At 43.0% G+C, this 17,080-nt stretch overlaps 3 protein-coding genes across 3 annotated transcripts; all 3 read right to left on the bottom strand.

Moving 5' to 3' along the window:
• Positions 1 to 6,304: 6,304 nt before the first annotated feature.
• LOC132261460 (uncharacterized) lies at positions 6,305 to 8,538 on the bottom strand. The gene is made up of 3 exons (XM_059760289.1): positions 7,867 to 8,538; positions 6,933 to 7,792; positions 6,305 to 6,864 (listed from the first exon to the last, which is right to left on the bottom strand). Exons 1-3 carry the CDS (start codon positions 8,472 to 8,474, stop codon positions 6,512 to 6,514), a joined length of 1,821 nt encoding a protein of 606 aa, XP_059616272.1. The 5' UTR covers positions 8,475 to 8,538; the 3' UTR covers positions 6,305 to 6,511.
• A 1,934-nt stretch (positions 8,539 to 10,472) lies between these two features.
• Positions 10,473 to 11,523, bottom strand: LOC132262106 (40-kDa huntingtin-associated protein). The gene is made up of 2 exons (XM_059761243.1): positions 11,414 to 11,523; positions 10,473 to 11,356 (listed from the first exon to the last, which is right to left on the bottom strand). The coding sequence occupies exons 1-2, from the start codon at positions 11,497 to 11,499 to the stop codon at positions 10,513 to 10,515; spliced, it is 930 nt and encodes a 309-aa protein (XP_059617226.1). The 5' UTR covers positions 11,500 to 11,523; the 3' UTR covers positions 10,473 to 10,512.
• A 1,089-nt stretch (positions 11,524 to 12,612) lies between these two features.
• On the bottom strand, positions 12,613 to 14,269 carry LOC132262393 (dynein regulatory complex subunit 4). Its single transcript, XM_059761664.1, has 4 exons — positions 14,225 to 14,269; positions 14,120 to 14,156; positions 13,886 to 14,050; positions 12,613 to 13,820 (listed from the first exon to the last, which is right to left on the bottom strand). Exons 1-4 carry the CDS (start codon positions 14,225 to 14,227, stop codon positions 12,613 to 12,615), a joined length of 1,413 nt encoding a protein of 470 aa, XP_059617647.1. The 5' UTR covers positions 14,228 to 14,269.
• Positions 14,270 to 17,080: the final 2,811 nt, after the last annotated feature.

The raw sequence follows: 17,080 nt of genomic DNA on the forward strand, positions 1-17,080 counted from the left end.
GTAAATACTTTATTGGGATTTATTGAAATTTTTGACTAAAATATGGCAAAATTAATAGAAAATTTGAAAATATTACTTTCCAAAGTCGATTTTATCCAATCAACTTTTAAAAAATTAACTTTTCATACTTCACTTGAACTTTTCTTTAGTGTTTTCAAGTGAAAAAATTAAAAGATATGATAAATAACTCATTCAAAGTCTAAAAAACGTTTCAGGATGATTCTGAAATTCTAAAATTACTTTCTGAAAAAGCTTTTTTTACGTTTGACTGCAATTTTTGAGACATTTTTGATAATTTCTGAAAACTATAATAAATCTACTTTTCATAGTTTTCGATTCATCCGTGTCGGATTTCAAGTGTGGAAAAGCAGTTTTTATCCCATTGCAAAGCATTCTTTGTGGGGAAATATGACTCGAATGTGGTAATAAATCGTCTGTTTGACTCACAAATTAACTCCAGCGTCAAGAATGTTCCCATCACTGCAGTCAAGTGGCATTGGAACTGAAATATGAGCACTCACACTCTCGAGAAATCATGTCATTTTCAGTTTTCCTCTCGCACGAATGTCGCATCCACACCCAGACCGATCAGCACGGTCGATCGATGCGATTCCATCTCTCATCTCGTCTCCAGATGCATCAGAAATCTCGTCAGCAATGGTGAAAGTTAATCTCACTCTGGCAGACAGTTTTAATGCAATTTCTTATCTCCCATCCGCAGATGAACATCACGACAAGACGCAGAAATCAAAGGAAAAACCACCGACAGATGTAATTGTTACTCTATCCCAGCGTGAAAACATCAATTTGGACACGCTGTGTTATGCTAAATAAACAAGAAAAGCTCCCAATTAGGCTGAAAATTGCACGTGAGAGAGTAATTAATTATGTCATCTCCCGAGAGCAAAAGGTCAAATTAGGATTTTATGCCAAAAATAGAGGCGCCTTTTATTTATTCATGCCATAAAATTCAATAACACCTTCGACGCTCATTTCTGGCCCTTTTTCATCGCAGGGAAGCTGAAATTTCCATTCTGAAATTAATAAAACATCCCCACGACCCTTCGACATGACGGGAGGAAATCCGTGAAAATGCTGAAAAACACCCGCACTCGATAAGCCAAGTTGTTATCTAGCAAATCAATGCAAATTTATGCCGCAGCAAATCGTGCACGTTGATTAAGACAATCATGTGAAAATGGAATAGTTTTGCAATCGGAATGCTTTATGGTATTCTACATTGCTTCAGAGTTGCAGGAAAATAGCGTGTAAAGGTTGTAATAAGCGTCATTGCAACCTTTTCTGAATTATAATCGCAAGATAATTGCTCCAGATCCAAGTCTTCGATGATAAGCAAGATATTTTCAGGACATCTAATTATAGCGATACAAAAGGTCTGAGAAAACTTCCTCCCACATCTCAAAGGAGTTCCATTTATAGCGAGAAATTTGCGGAAAACCTGGTGGGAGAGGCATTTGGAAATCGTTCGCGGAGCAGCGATATCTCTTCGATATTGCTTGGATGCGAGCCAAGCTTTCTGGAGCTGAGACACTCCCAAACTTTCAATGAGATCCTCGCCCGTCCGAAGCGCCTCCCAGCGTAATTGCATGGTTGATGGCGAGTGTCCTGCGATGTTGTGGACTGTGGTGTGGTTGAATGATGTTTGTGGTCACGGAGCGCTGAGTCGGAAGGCGGTTGGAGTGACGAAATTAGACGTTGAATTACATTCCGAGTGGGTCGACGGGGCGGCGGCCCTCTTAGCTTTATGGGGGGCCAGAGCCACATTAGCGCGAAGGGTGAAACACGGCAAATGCATTTAGTTGTCGTGGCAACAACCACCTGTTACGAAGACACCCCCGCACTCGTGTGTTTACAGTTTTAGTGGAGGAAGTGCGGCGGTTCAGTGACCCCAAAAGGAGGCTGATGCACCCTTGGCGGAGTCACAACAAACACTTCCAATTGTGTGTCTCGGCCAGCGATTGAATTTCGCCCTCAGGTAGAGTTTGCGGGGGAGCAACAGTTTATGAATTTGTGATTCGTACATGAAACAATTGGTGAAGCGCCTTCTGGGGGTGGAAAATTGTGTATTCACTCCTGTGGACACGCAGCCGAAGACGCAGAGGGTGAATTGCGCCCTTTATCAGTATTTGAGCAGCTCCCACGCTCGTGTTTGTGCTTTAAAAATATCCTCACACGGACACACGCACACTGCCAGCAGGGAGAATTCGCCCCCTTTGTCATTCATTTGAGTGTCTTTCGAACCCTCATGTTTCAATATTGCTCAAAAGTCAGAGGCGGAAAGCAGGCAGATAAAAGATGAGAACAACTACAAAATTCGACAGAAATGTTTAATTAAACATATGATCCAAGGAGAAGAAAATATGTCTGAAATCTGTACTTCACAGTCCCAGTTTTTATTCATGAGCAATTACATTATATTTTTGAGGTTATGATTAACTTTAAAGCTTTTTCATAGTAAAATCTCACCAATTTGAACATTTTTTTGGACACAAATAGTCAAATCTGCCAAGAAAATGAGAAACATTCTTAGAAAATATCAATTTAATCATTTTGAGGGTTATTTAACGACCAGAATTGGTTTTAAATCAGTCACATAACCTAGAAAAACAAAAAAATTGATTTTTCTAAGCAAAATAATTAAGAAAATATCACAATTTCTTCATATAGAAGATTTTGCAGTGCAAATATTCAAAATATATTACACTGAAACACAGTTCATCTTTATCATTATCTTTAAAACCAGCCCAATTTGTCGCTTCAACTCTGCGCTGCCAAATTCACCATACAATATTCAGTCTGAAAAACTTCATCTCATGAAGTAATTTTCTCCCACTTTTCTCATGTTCTCTTGACCCTCTCGCTCCCTTTCGTCCCTCGGAGGCGATCGCACACCTCGAAATCCACTCCGAAGTGGCATAAAAGGGTGTTATTTTCGTCATCTATAAATAAGCAACAGCAAAAGTGTGCAAATCCTAAAACACTGACTTGCAATGATTTTTGCGCTCAATGGAATAATGCTGGGTGATTTTCTATAAATATTTCCATGCCTCGAGACACACATCTTCTCCTAAGGCGATGGACAAAAAAGAGACAGTGAAACGTGATACATTTCCATTTGGAGGCGATATGTCTCTCCAACCAGAGATGTTGATGGATAATTTGCGACTTTTACTCTGCAATTTCTCTGCCATTTAACCCATTTTTCGCGATGGCACGACAACATAATTAGGAATCAATTCACTTAGTGCGGATTAATTGGATACTCACAGTCAGACAGTCTCTGGAGGATGCCTTTTTACGACTGTGCTGCATGCGAGACACCAAATGTTCCTAATCCATTTCGTGGGTGCTCTGCATGCTCAAGCACACAATTTGCAGGCTGTAAAAATAAACACCAATTTCTCAACACTCACAGAATATATATTTCGGCTGAGAAATCCGGCAGAATTCACCGCGAGAATAAATATTGTGATATTCAATGGATTGTGTGTTTCTTCTCACTTTTGTAGTTTAACAATACAATTTCTCTCAATATATGAACACCACTTCTGACGAGCCTTCTGCAGATCATTCGCGATCAAATCTCAGGACTGCGATCGATCTCAGCACATTCAATGCGGCTAAAAATACCCATGTTTGTTTGGGGTGAGAAAATCGCGCTCTTTGGAGCTTCACAGTGTCTTTAGCCTCACAAAACTGTGTCTTTCTTTGCCCTGATTTGGCTCCAAAAGCCACTGAACACACACGATTGGTATCAGAAAAATTTCCCAATTTACAGTGAATGCAAGAACACTGATGGCATTTCCATTTTGCTCCCACTTTTCCAAACACTACGCAGTAGTACAAAAGAGTGTAGAAAAAACTACAAATATCTCCACTCTCTCTCAGCTCTAGAATACCGTCAACTACTCACTACAGTAGAAAATAGTGGAATGAAAAGGCTGATGAAGCCAAAACAAAACACAACTCGTCTCTCGACAGTCGCGCACACACTCAGACAATTCCAACCAACACACCACCGTCGATTCCCCTCCAATCTACACGGGAAACCCGTGGAAAACCCATCTCTGCTCGGCCAGAGCGACTGAGCAGAGAGAGAGAGTGAGTCTTTCCCCTGATTTTCCAAATGTTTGGACCTGAGGTGGAGTCTTTCATGGACGGCAAACTCGTCAAAATGAACGCACAAATTGTGTCGAATTTCACTCACAAGCCGGAAATGGGTCCCTTTATTCATCCACATGACCTCAAAATCAAATTTCCCGCATCGCATTGAGGCAGGAAATCGGCAGGAGTCGCTCAGCACTTCAGGCATTTAATTGAAAGTCGGTGGAAAAGCATCGGAGATTAGATGGGAGGAATTTCCTAACCACAAGCAAAACTCTGCTGGGAAATTAGGCTAGAAATTGCACACACAAGTTGCAAAGGGAAGGTTTATGAAATATCGCACAATTCCCGTGAAGAAAGATGCATTCAATCACACTTCTTGCATTCGTAAGTCTCAACAGTTAAGGACAATCTTCCTGCCATTCTCTGTCGTATAATAAATTTTTAATATGCGCGGGTAAATGATATCATTGAAGTGACGAACAATGCGATATGGCAATTGTGAGGATATTCATCGTCCTCCCGCAATGATTTCAGGCTCAATCATTGCCAGTCCCGCTGTGATCAAACAAAGCGGGACCCCTGAAAGTGATGGTGTACGTCTAATTGAAAAATTTTCCACTGGGGGAGTGCGAAAATCCCACTTGTGTGTTTGTGTTGCATTTTCGGGTGAGGGAAGTGAGTTAATGACTGCACTAAGTGGGAAGGTTTTTTGTCCTCCACGCATGGCATCTTCATTGTTCTTGGACGCCTTCGGGGGTGAAACTCCTGGATCGATAAATGCACTTCTTTGTGCCGTGAGTCGCGCTCTCCGTGCACTCCAGAGCGGGACAAAGTGTGCTGGGCGAACCCACAGGAAAACACCCTGGAAAAGTGTGCGTCCGCGTGTGTGTGTGAGTGGAAAATGCGCAGGACGAGAATGTCTCCATCCGCACAAAGTCAGGACTTCCCGTAAACGCCGCAGAATTCACCACACAATACATGAGTGTAATTTTTACACATCGTTTGCTGCATTTTGCTCCCTTTTGTGTCCCCGCGAGAAAATTCCAGAGATGACGATGAAGACAATATAAATAGAGGCATTTTGACAAAAGGATGGAAATCCGAGGAATCCGCCTTTTGATTATTTTCCCAGACAACACGATGAAAATGCAGCAAAATTATTGGAGATTTACCACACGCCCACAATTTATCGCACGCAGTTTCCTTCTTTGTGGCTCAGCAACAAAAGATTCCAAACCATTTTTACATCATCAGCAACTTCCTGGATTGTTGAACTTGGACGCGGGCTCGGAGACTAAACAGTTGGTCAATTTGTTGCGTATTGAAGAGCAAGACAAAAGCATCGACTTCACATTACTTCCATTCACACTCAATTATGCAAATGCGTTTTTAATTTCCACTCACTTAGCGACCCTCCGAAGCCCTTGAGTTGCAGAACAAAGAGTCCAAATTCAGAATAATCATGTTTTCTCACTTGCGTCTGTTTATCAATTGAAATTCATCGATTCTTGTTTGCTCCTGATGATTTATAAGGAGAAGAAAGGAGAATTATTCGTTATATTTGAGAAATCTCGCTCTTGTTGCGCCATCTGTAGGAAAGATATAGCAAATAAATTGGGATCGTTGAACGATTTGACTAAAATAAGATATCGAAGACGCACTTTTTAGTACTCTCTCTTATCATCCCTTATAATAAGAGGGAATTTCACTGCTTGCGATCAAATTTTAACACAATTTCTTCGCTTTCCTTTTCCAAATTCATATTTAAACAAGTATTTTAATATTCTAAGCCAAAAAGGCAAAGTTTAATCACCTTTCAAGACTTCTTTTGCTTCTTAGCGTTTTTACCCTTAAAACTTTTAACGTTTATTATTGAAAATACGGAAAATACCAATTAAATCGCCCAATTTTAGCAAAGAAAATCAACAGATAAGGCCCTGATGGATAAATTGAGAAAGTTCAGCAGACAGACAGAAAATCAAATTCATGCAAAATTGCATTTCAAGAGACATTTTTGCTACATTTCTCGCACCCTTTTTGCTGTTTTTGGGGAAAAATCTACCTGAAGTTATTAGTGAAAGTTCAAGGACAAGATTTTATGATATCTTTCTCTTCTTTCCCTTTTTGCTTCTTTTTGACGGCTTGGTGAGATTCTCCTTCTCGTACAACAACTCAATTTTCTCGCTAGAATTGTATTTATTTAATCAAATGCCAAAAGCTCTCCGCTGTCTTACAATCTCGAACAATTCGAGGCATCAATTTTCCATCAACTCCACATTAGAACTTGTCTTAAACGCTTTAAAATACATTAGGAACAAACAGAGACTAAGTCTTGATCCTCACAATCGTCTTGGCGCAGAAGTTCGCCATGTCGCATCAGCAATTATACTAGGTTCTTGCTACAGCCGGCGCCGCTGCTGCCGTCGCCGCCGCTGCCATCTCCGCCGCTGCCGTCTCCGCCGCTGCTTCCGTCGCCGCCGCTGCCATCGCCGCCGCTGCCATCGCCGCCGCTGCTGCCATCGCCGCTACTGCCGTTGCCGCCGTTATTCATGCGCAGTCTTCTGAGTCTGGCTTTCTCTCTCTTCGCCTTGACGATCTTGTTCTCGTCGGCACACTTTGCCGTGACAATGCTCCTCACGTTTGACTCGGGAACGTTGGCATTCTTGGCCACAAACTGCACGATGTCCAGAACCTTGAGCGGATTGAGTGGGTCCTTGGGCGTGCGATCTTGGAATGCTGCAAAGAGTGGATAAGTTCCGTGTTAGAAATGAATCTTCAGAGGAGAGAAATCCTTGCGGACTTACCGGGCGAGGCCTTGCCGGACAGTGAGTGAGTGGAGAGGATTTTGCGGCCAAAGACGTGCACGAGGATGCGCCTGGTGGCCAGTGAGTAGCACGCCCAGTTCATGCTCTTCACCATCTGCGCCGGCACCGTTGTGCCATTGGGCCCGATCACGACGTCCTCCTCGTGCTGGTATTCGAAGTCGCTGGAGCTGCGGCCAGAGTTCTGGGGCGTCTTCCTCCTCTTCGGATTCGGGCAGTCATTCTCGTCGTTGAACTCCGGCGGCGACTTGCACTTGCTCGCCCTCGGCGTGCTGTACGTCTTGAGCGCAGGAAGCGTATCCTTGCGCAGCGTCACGCGCTCGATGGTCTCCATCTGCAACTCAGTCTCATTGAGCACGGCGTTGTCCGACGACGGGGAGCTCGTGACCGGCGACACCTCCAGCAAGATCGAGCCAGAGTTCTCCCGCGGCGTCATCAGCTGCTCCTGCACACGCCTCACCTGTGCAACTGCGTCCTCGAGCATCTGGACGCGGCGCAGAACTTGGCTCAACGTGAAGTTGCACGCCTCGTACTTGTTGTTCAGGTCCATTTGATTGCGATGAAGGTCGCCCATGTGGTTCCTAATGGCGGCATTGTGGTCCAAAAGACGCCCCATTTGCTGCATATTTTGGTCCATTTGGGACGATGTGGCCGGCTTATCCTCGCCGCCCATCCTGTCGTCCGTCTGCGTCTGCTGATTGAAGGTCATCGGGGCCCCGCGCTGAGCCGCAGACGTGCTGGGACCAGCAGAAGTGCTCGGAACCGGAGATTCAACGCTGCAACGGTTTAGTTCAGGGCTATTGGCGCCGGCATCGCTCTTTGGAGACATTTTTGCCTGCTCACTGCAAAAACGGGAAAAAATTCGCTCTTATTAGAAGATTATCCCCTCCAGCAAAAGCTCAACTTGCAGACTCACCTCTCGAAGCTCTCAGCGGATTCTTTCTGCTCCTGAAGGTAGCGAAATTGCGCGCGGACGTATTCGAAGTCCGCGGAGATCGTGGAAATACTGGCCTTTTTAATCTCGCCAGCCAAGTCAAGCTCAATTTGCTTTCCAGTGTAGCAAGTATCGGGATTAACGGTCTCCATATTGCGAACGTGTTTGTTACTGATCATTATCAATTGGCAATACTCATCCTCCTCGGCGGACTCCAGCTCCACAATCATGAAGTATTCCTTGAATTCCTTGGACTCCACCTCGGCCATCGTTGCAGGATAATCACAGAAAATACAGCGAATGGAAGCACTGAACAAATTACAGGAACGTTGACACACAAGGGTGACGATCAGCACGATTTGAAGGAACTCAAGAGACTGGCTTCGACACTGAGCTGCGCACGGCTCTTTTATAAGACGATCGGCAGAGGGAGAGAGGAGATCCTTAGACAAGGACAAAAGCTGCCACACACGCAAGATAAGCTCTCTATTGGACAAGCCAGATGCACACACTCGTACAGGTAGCGATTGTCCTGGCGAGAAGGAGAAGTCGAAGGCCAGGTAGAGAAGAGGCGAAGGCAGAGCCAACATAAAGGCGCACAGAGTCGAAGGGAAGCCAAACTAGATCTTAATTATTCGCTGAAAAAAGACTAATTAGAACGCATGATGGATGAAATATTCTGTTGGTTTCAAGGACCTCAAGGATGATTTTGATTAAAACATCCATAGAAAATGATCTTGAGTTTTAGCATGTTTCACATTTGAAGAATACAGTAGCGAAAAAGATATTAAGACATGGAATTTATAGTGAAAAATTCGATTTTTATGAAGAATTCAAGCTTATAGGATAAAAAATTATTAAAATTTCATCACCTTTCATCAGGATTTAAGTATTGAACTTGAATACTTATCCGCAATTGTGCGTAAAGAATGAAGAAATGTAGAAAAACGCTAAACTGAGGCTGAGATCAAAAAATCAAATCAAAATAAAAATTTTTTAAACTATGAAAAATTAAGATTTTCCCTCCTTATTAAAATTAGAAGACGAACATTTTCATGAATTCACAGTGAAAATGCATTTTTTGATTCTGAATTATTCTGTCTCTCTCGTCACGAAACAGTACGATTTCCTATTAAAATATTAAAAAATCGATAATCTGAGCACTATTTAGTCAATTATCAGTTCTATTCTTCCTCTAAAAATGGTATTAAAAGATAAATTGCATGCAATTTGTATTGATAACTGTCGCTGAGTGTCAATAACTACAACAGTTTCAACGTTAAAGAATGCAAGCAGATCCTAACTGAGGATTATGAACTGAAGATTGATAAAATATGATGTTTTCGGAGAACATTTTGACCGTTACAGTTCGACGAGTGCTTATAAGCCTGCTAAAACTCTGTTTTCTATGGGACAAGAGGGAGAGTTCGTTGGGTGGATTGGGTGGTATTGGTAGCGTCTGGTCATAAAACTCATCCATCTGGAAAAACGTCCAAATTTCAGGTCAAATTGCTGCAAAGCCATGAAACGCTATCTGAGCGAGATCGTAAATGCAAATTTGTATTTTTAGCTTATTTTCGTCAAGATATTCTACCGGGTAAAGAAAATCACATTCCTCAAATTCGTTTTCCATCAAAGCAACCTCAAAATCCTCATCGTTTTCCTTTTGATAAAGGTCAAGTTTGAATAAAATCTTAAGGCTTCATAATCTGGAAATAATGAATGTCGAATTATCACACATGGAACGACATTTTGAGCAAAACTGGTGCGTTTTACACATTTTCTAATGGGTTTCTTCTTTGTGGCTCCGCCAAGACCCAAAAAGATTTCCTAATGATCGACTAATGATCTGCCATTTGCAGACAAAGGTAAATCTAGCTGTGGATTTAATCCCTTTGAGCGCTTTGAACGCATTTAAAGTGTCTGAAACTGCGACAAAAATGCCATCTTCTGCGCATTTTTCTCCGGGGGGGGCTGTAAAACGATATACTACATTTCTGTGCCGCTGTGCAAATGCTCTGCATAGGCAATAAAAGATAAGCTCTTGTGCAGACTTTTCTCGGAAGAAATGTACCGTAAATAGGAATGACAGAGCAGAGGTTTTGGTCAAATTTGCATGTCTTGGAGAGAAAACAGAGAAAGACAGAGATCTTGTCGCATCTTGTTAGGCGATCGGGATTTTGTCGGCTGAAAGCCCAAAGTTTATTACCAGAGCACAAGCCAGAGACACGATTGAACACATTTGCCAATGGGTCGGGAAAACCCAGATGCTTTTTTTTACAATCAAATTCAAGGCAAAGACCAGGCAATAAAGACGAAATAATCCTTAACAGATGACAAACAGAGTTCTGCCTTGGGAAATTCCCGCCCTTTATCTTGCCGAACACTTTCTGGCTCGCAACAATTCGGCCTCCTTGAGCGTCGCCTATAAACAGACCTCGATCGACAGGCGAGATTGTGCCGAGTCACATGGAGAAATTGCAGTTGGGAGATTTTTTTTTTACGCAGCGCTGAAAAAGCTGAAAAGGGATCGAATATGAAGACGAACGAGGATTTCTCCCCTCTTGCTGGATCAAATACGCAATGCGTGAAAAAGACTTTGTATTTCTTCCCTAATAAGACTCCCATTCAGCCTTTACAAACATTCGCGGAGTCCTCGAATTTCCTCAGGATTCGCCCGAGCACAAAGTGCTGCTCGGGCGCGACTGCTCGGAAGTCAATGATGGCATTCCGGGAGGCACGAATAGCGTCGATGTCTTTCATTTGGCACGCCACCGCGAGGCCCTGAAGCTGCAGGAAGAGCTCCAGATCCATGCCAATGGGAATGTTGGCGGGATCTGAGCAGCTGGACTCGAGACTCGTGTATCTCTCCAGCAGCTTGATGTGCGAGGGTGATTGTCTGGCCGGCGGCACTTCCAGGAGCAGCAGCAGAAGCAGCCGGGAAATCTCCGTGCGGTTGAGAACGCTGCCGTAGAAGGCCTCGACTCTCCTCTCGCCCACATCGTCACAGATCTCCGTCAGCTTCTCCAGCGCCGCCACGAAGTCTCCGGACTGAATGCTCTCCTTCGCCGACATCTCCAGATCGTAGATTCGGTGCGACGGAGAGTTGAAGTTGCTGGTGTTCTCGGCATTTGGCTTGATCTTCTTTATCTCCCGGATGATGGCCGCCCGCATGGCGGAGTCCTCAGAGAGACGCCCCAGGGCTTGATTGTAGCACCTCAGGGCGCCCTCGAGATGCTCTCCGGCATTCGTGAGCACGTGCAGCCTCTGCTGCTGATCGTGTGCCGCCAGGAAGGCCTTGGCTGACCGCAGGAGCGCGTCCACTTCCGTCACTCCATTCCCAATCAGTCCCTCGCATTTAGCCACGCCAAGCCAGCACAGCGCCGCGTATTCGGGCAGGAAGGCCTTGTTGAAGCTTCCGGCCAGGGAGGAGAACTCCTCCGACACCTCCAAGAGATTCGGCCCGAAGCGCCTGTGCAGGAAATTAAGAGTGATTCAGGTTCTACTCATGGCAATTGATGTTACTCACTTGAAGACTGCCTTTTCGGCCTTCTTCAGCTTCGTGGACAGCGATTTGTACTGCTGCAGAAGATCATCCGGGAAGTTTGTTGACATTTTCACACAAATCTAACCACAATGATTTGTTATTGTGGTGAAATTCTCTCTTGTCCCACTTCCATTCATGCTTCTTGAGCAGCCGCGGAACCTAAATTCAGTAGATCCGTTTGAATGAGGAAGTGAGTAACGGAAATGCAATCGCGCAGGGAAACTGGGGGAAATAAATTTGTCTATTTTTATGTAACGAAAAAACAGAGTTTTCATCATCTTCAATTACACTTTATGCCCCGATGAAGGGGAAGATAATATGGTCGGAAGTGGTGTACAAATCTGTAGAAGATTTAAGAAGTGGAAGTGCTTTAAGTTATGCAATATTTGGCTCCCAATTTCGGTTTTCTATTGATTATTTTACTCTCAGGAATTAAAATCAAACAAAGTATTAATTTTGCCTTATTTTTCTAGGTTATGTGACTGATTTAAGACTAAATAACTTCTTAAACTAGAAATTCTTGTATCTAAACTGAAAGATTTTTCACTTTATTAGTAGAATTTCGTATTTTTACCCAAAGAAAGTCGTGATTTTGGACGTTGGAATCAACTTTACACTAAACAGTAACGTTTTCAAGTTAGGAAGATTCTAGAAAATATCTTTAAATGAATATTTAATTTCAATTTAAGGATTATGATCAAGAAAAATAAGAAATGTGTGAAGCCCTGGAAAGTGGTGTACAGATTTCAGCCATATTATCTTTCCCTTGATTTCTATAACAAAGAACTGCAAACACGTGAAAAATCACTTAATTTCTTTATGAAATCAATTAAAATTTGATCCCAACTCATCTATAAATACACATTTCTCTCAATGCTGACATTGTGGTGAGCAAAATCCTTGGAATTATTTAAAATATTCTATTTAGAGTCAGTAATAGTGAATGATTATCTGTGACGGAGTTCCAATTTGGGCATCCTTAGGGAATTGAAAACTGGGTCGCTTCTGAAGCTTCTTGCTCGTCGCAAACTGTATTTTATTTAGCACAAAATTACCAAAGCAGCTTCTTAAGGACAATCAGCCGAAGAAGGCTATAAAAAGAATGTTTAGATTCTCTATCTGAAACGCGCAATTGAAAAGCCTTTTACAGGGAATTTATTGATTTTCCAAACTGGACATTTTCAGAGATATTTCATGGCCGAGTGAGTGGATAATTTGTAGTCGGGCACCTTCAATTGCTGAAACTCCAATTCTTCCCCAGACAATCCGATCCCAATGGCATCCATCTTCTGATGGAAATACCTCAACAGCTCATTGTACTTCTTCGTGATTTTGATCACTTCGAATTGCAAATCCTGGATTTTATCCGTCTTGATTTGAATGAGCTTCTCGACGCGAATGCTCAACGCTTGAGGCTCCATTCCGGCCACTGACAGCACTTCGCCCAGGACAGCTTCTCTCTTCTCGCAATCCTGCTCCATCAGGCTGATCTTCCGCTCCAGCAGGACATTCTTCAGCCCTGCCTTCTGCTGCAACTCCAGCACGGCCTCCTCAAATTTGCCCCTCAGACAATCGCGCTCCTCAAGAACCGCCTCGAGGCGCATCTTCAGCTCTTCCGTTTCCCACTTGTGATCATTCAGCTTCTTCTCGGCGGTTTTGCAGCGGGTTTTCGATCGCGCCAAGGCACTTCGATCGCGATCGTAATTCTCAAGCTTCTTCCTGAGATCAGCCAGTTCGGCTTTTGCCTCCTGAAGAGGCTCAACGAGGCGTCGATTTTCCGCCGTCACGTCGGAAACTGTGCGCTCATTGCGCTCCGATTGCTGTCTCAGCTCCTCCATCTGCTCCTTGAGACTACTGATGAGGGCCAAGTTGTTGAGCGTGATGTCATTGTAGTACATCTTCAGCTCCTGATGAGCCTGATCGTGAGCCTCAATCAGCTTGGCGATTTGTGTGTTCTTGCGCTCCTCAACTTCTGCCACTTCCATCCGATTCTTGACGGCATTCTCCTGAATGAAGCGATCCATCTTCGCCTCCTGATGCACCAGAAGCTCCTTCAGCTCCCTCTCATAGCGACTTCTCTCCTCGCTGAGAGACTCGCTGTGACTCAGCTTCAGTTGCTGGATCTGAAGCTCTGTGCTCTCTTCCTTCTCCCTCAGCAACCGTCGCAGCTCGCGCTTGTCCTTGAGCAGCTCCTGCTCCTGCTTTCCGTGATCTTCCTGTGCCATCTTCAGCTGAGTCATGTATTCTGCCTTCATCTCGCCGAGGCGCGTCTGATGTTCGTACTGGAGATGCTTTATCTGCTGCGTGACATGCTTGATGTCCACTTCAGCCATCTCCTGCGCCTCTTCCACTTCGCGATCCTTGTTGCGGATGATGGCTCGAGCCTCCTCTGCAAATTGAGAGCAATCACGGGTGAAATGCGACGAGAAACAGCGAGAGAATCATTGAATATACCTAATTGATTGCGCGTAATCTCCCAGAACGTTCGCAATTTGTCACGCTCCAGCTGGAAGAAGTTCCTCTCCTCCCGCTCGCGCTCCATCTCGTTCTTGAGGCGGTGGGCGAAGGCCTCCAACTGCTCTCTGGTCATCGAACTGGTGTCCACCCCATCGATAACAGCTATGCGAGAAATAAAACATATAGCAAACACTCAGGCTGGTTTCAATTAGTCTGGGATGCACTTCTTACTTGTTCCCTTTGCTTTGCCTTTGCTCCGCTTTGGCGCCTGCATGCAAGAGTGGTAAATTTCTTATGGCAAAACCTAATTAGAGGGATTTTTTTCAGCATTCTTACCATGTCTTCTGAGCTGTTTTTCTCTAGCAACAGAGCACTTCTTCGTCGGCCGATTGTGAGAAACTCTCTGGGATGTTGCTAATGCTGTAAATTTTTGCCCATTAGACAATGAGGGTGGGCAAGTGGAGCGACTATTTCCACTCGACTGCCTCGACTGCACAGAGTCCAAATTGTCAATTATTTATTTGTCAGTTGCCATGAGCAACAGCCTGACTTAATCGTTGCCTGAATAATTTCCCAAACTGCCTTGATACACCATTAGTGACTCCACTTTCGCCGGCAATCTTGCCGAGAATGCTCACAAATAGGTGCATAGAAATTGAGGATGAGATGCACTCTGGGACCATAGTAGATGAGAGACCACATATCGTTATGCTGTGATCAACAATTCCAGTCTCTTTGATGAACACTTCAAGTCTCATCTTCTCTTCCATTTACCCATTCTCCCCGAGAGGCTTCCGAGCCACAGTTTCAGCGCTCATCTCTGGATATTCACTCGCAGCACTTCCTGAAGGACCGATATCGAGATAAGAAAAGGGTCTATTGATTCAGCCCAACAACTCCGCAATTGGTCATCTCAAGCCAGAGGCAAATAGTGACCGAGAATTGAGGTATTGAGAGAGAAATCATGGCCAATGAGAATTAATTGGTCGTTGCGACTTTACACAGTTTGTATTTCAATTTGTGAAAATTACGAATTGGCTTTGCAACTTTACGCTTTTCTTAGCTGATATTGGCGGCCGCCAGGCGGCGCTTTGAAGTGTTTTTAGAGCAAAATATTCCAGATTCCGTCCAATTTCTGCCCATTTTCCTCCACTTGGAAGTAAGAAAATGTTCTTCAGTGTAAGTGAAGCGCATTTTTTCGTCTTTCTTTCAAACTAATCTCAAGAAACTTCGAGAACTTGTCGGCCCAGTGACAAGACATCTTCATCTGCGACTTTTACTGACTTTTGGCGTGTTTAAGACGGGATGCTTGAAGGATTTTGCTGACCAGATTGTCCGGGAAAATGTCTTTACTGTGAAATTTCGGCATTTTCGCGCGTATGTCAATGTCACGAGATGAACGCGTGAACAATAAATGGTATAAAAACATCATTTTATATGTAGTTTTCAAATATTTCGGAAAAGTCAATCAATTTCCTTAGAAAGAATCGAAGGATTTGCACAAATGGTCAGATAAATTCAACAAATCTTTGCTTATCAACTTAAGAAACGTCATTAACGTCAATTTCATTGCTTTTCATATGAATTTTCCGGTTTTTCTTGACTCTATGTGACGAAATATATGAATTTACTTTCAGACAAAAAATTCTCCTAAATTCTTGTAAATGTCACGAATTCATAACTTTTACAGCTTATCTAAAATGATATGAAAGTAAAGTTGCAACGACCCGGAAATTTCCCTGTTTTGAGACGAACATTTAATCGATAAAATTATTGTTTAATTCTCACCGCAAATTTGCGGAAATGCAGATGAACGGACGTATTCTGTGGGTGAACCCTCAAACAGGGAGCGTGACTGAAGGGAATTCTGCGAGACCACAGGAATATTGCTCGAGTCAAGTTTCATTGAACCTTCTCCTCTCGAGACTCTCCTGGCCCTTTCCCATCTTGCCATGGAAGGTGGATGAAATTCTTGCAGTTTTGCAGACGCAACACTTGACTTCATTTCCATGAAAGTGAATCAAACGTCGCCATGCAATCGATTAACCATGTAGTCTAAGTTGAGTGTTTGAGGGTCATCTCTCACCATATTACTTCCTCAGCCCTTCGATGCCCCAAAGGACGTTATATGCAAATGTTCGTTGATTGAAAGCACCTCTCAGAGAATTCATGAGACATTTAAAGTGACTTTCTTGCCCACGAGGCACTTTAATTCTTTCATGGCTCCGCATCACGAGTGATAAATTATTCAGATTCGAGAGAGGCCCCGTCCTAACGATGCGCCCACACGAGGCCCAAGTGATATCCTCACAATTTACCATTCACGTCAATGGTGTTATTTAGTTGTGGCTTCCGGTGGAGCACAATTGAAACTGCAAATGGGGGTAAATCCCTGTTCTCGGTATGAACACGTTTGATTACTCTATTGAGGATTGGGAATCATTCAAATTGAAAAGGTAAATCATCATTGCGAGTTTAGGCTGTACTAATGAAGTAATGGGGATACATTTGTTAGACTTTCCCCATTCAATCCATTCAATTTTGCCCACAAAATGTCTCTGGGCGGAGTTACTGAAACAATCACCAATTCCTCTGCTCAAATTTTAAGGACACCTTCCTATTGAATTGTTCCACCCAAGGGGGAGATATTACTTTCAGTATTTCTACTTGCAAAGCCGTTTCTAAACCAATTTGCATATATTTTGAATAGGAAATTGGATTTCTTTTGATTTGTTTATCGGAAAAATAATCACCAGAATAACTTTCTAACTTATGTGACTATAAAAAGCAAGACTTAGTGAGAAAATAACCTTCAAAACACGTTTATTCTCACATTCAAAGCTTCTCAAAGGTAATAAGAATTGCCTAAAATTCATTGAAAGTAAAACATAACCACAAAAATGTGATTCAGATTTAAAGAATGTCTATTTTTAGAGTGTTCACATCAAGTTTTGAGTTAAAATCTTCAATTTTAAAGGCAAAAGAAAATAACGACAGTTGAAAAAATATAATTTGAATCTTTTAAGCCTTTTAAAAATCATTGTTTTACGCCTCGTAATGTTGTTTTTTAGGTTATGATCGGAAACAATTGCAGAAAAGCGAATTAAATCAGTTTCATAAGAGTATGAAGATTGTTTTAAAATCCTAGAAGAGTTTAAGAAGTGTTTTGGAAGTTGTGACAAGATTTTAGCC

This window comes from Phlebotomus argentipes, unplaced genomic scaffold (assembly GCF_947086385.1).
Source record: "Phlebotomus argentipes unplaced genomic scaffold, Phlebotomus argentipes genome assembly contig_15, whole genome shotgun sequence".
Classification (NCBI taxonomy): Eukaryota; Metazoa; Arthropoda; class Insecta; order Diptera; family Psychodidae; genus Phlebotomus; species Phlebotomus argentipes.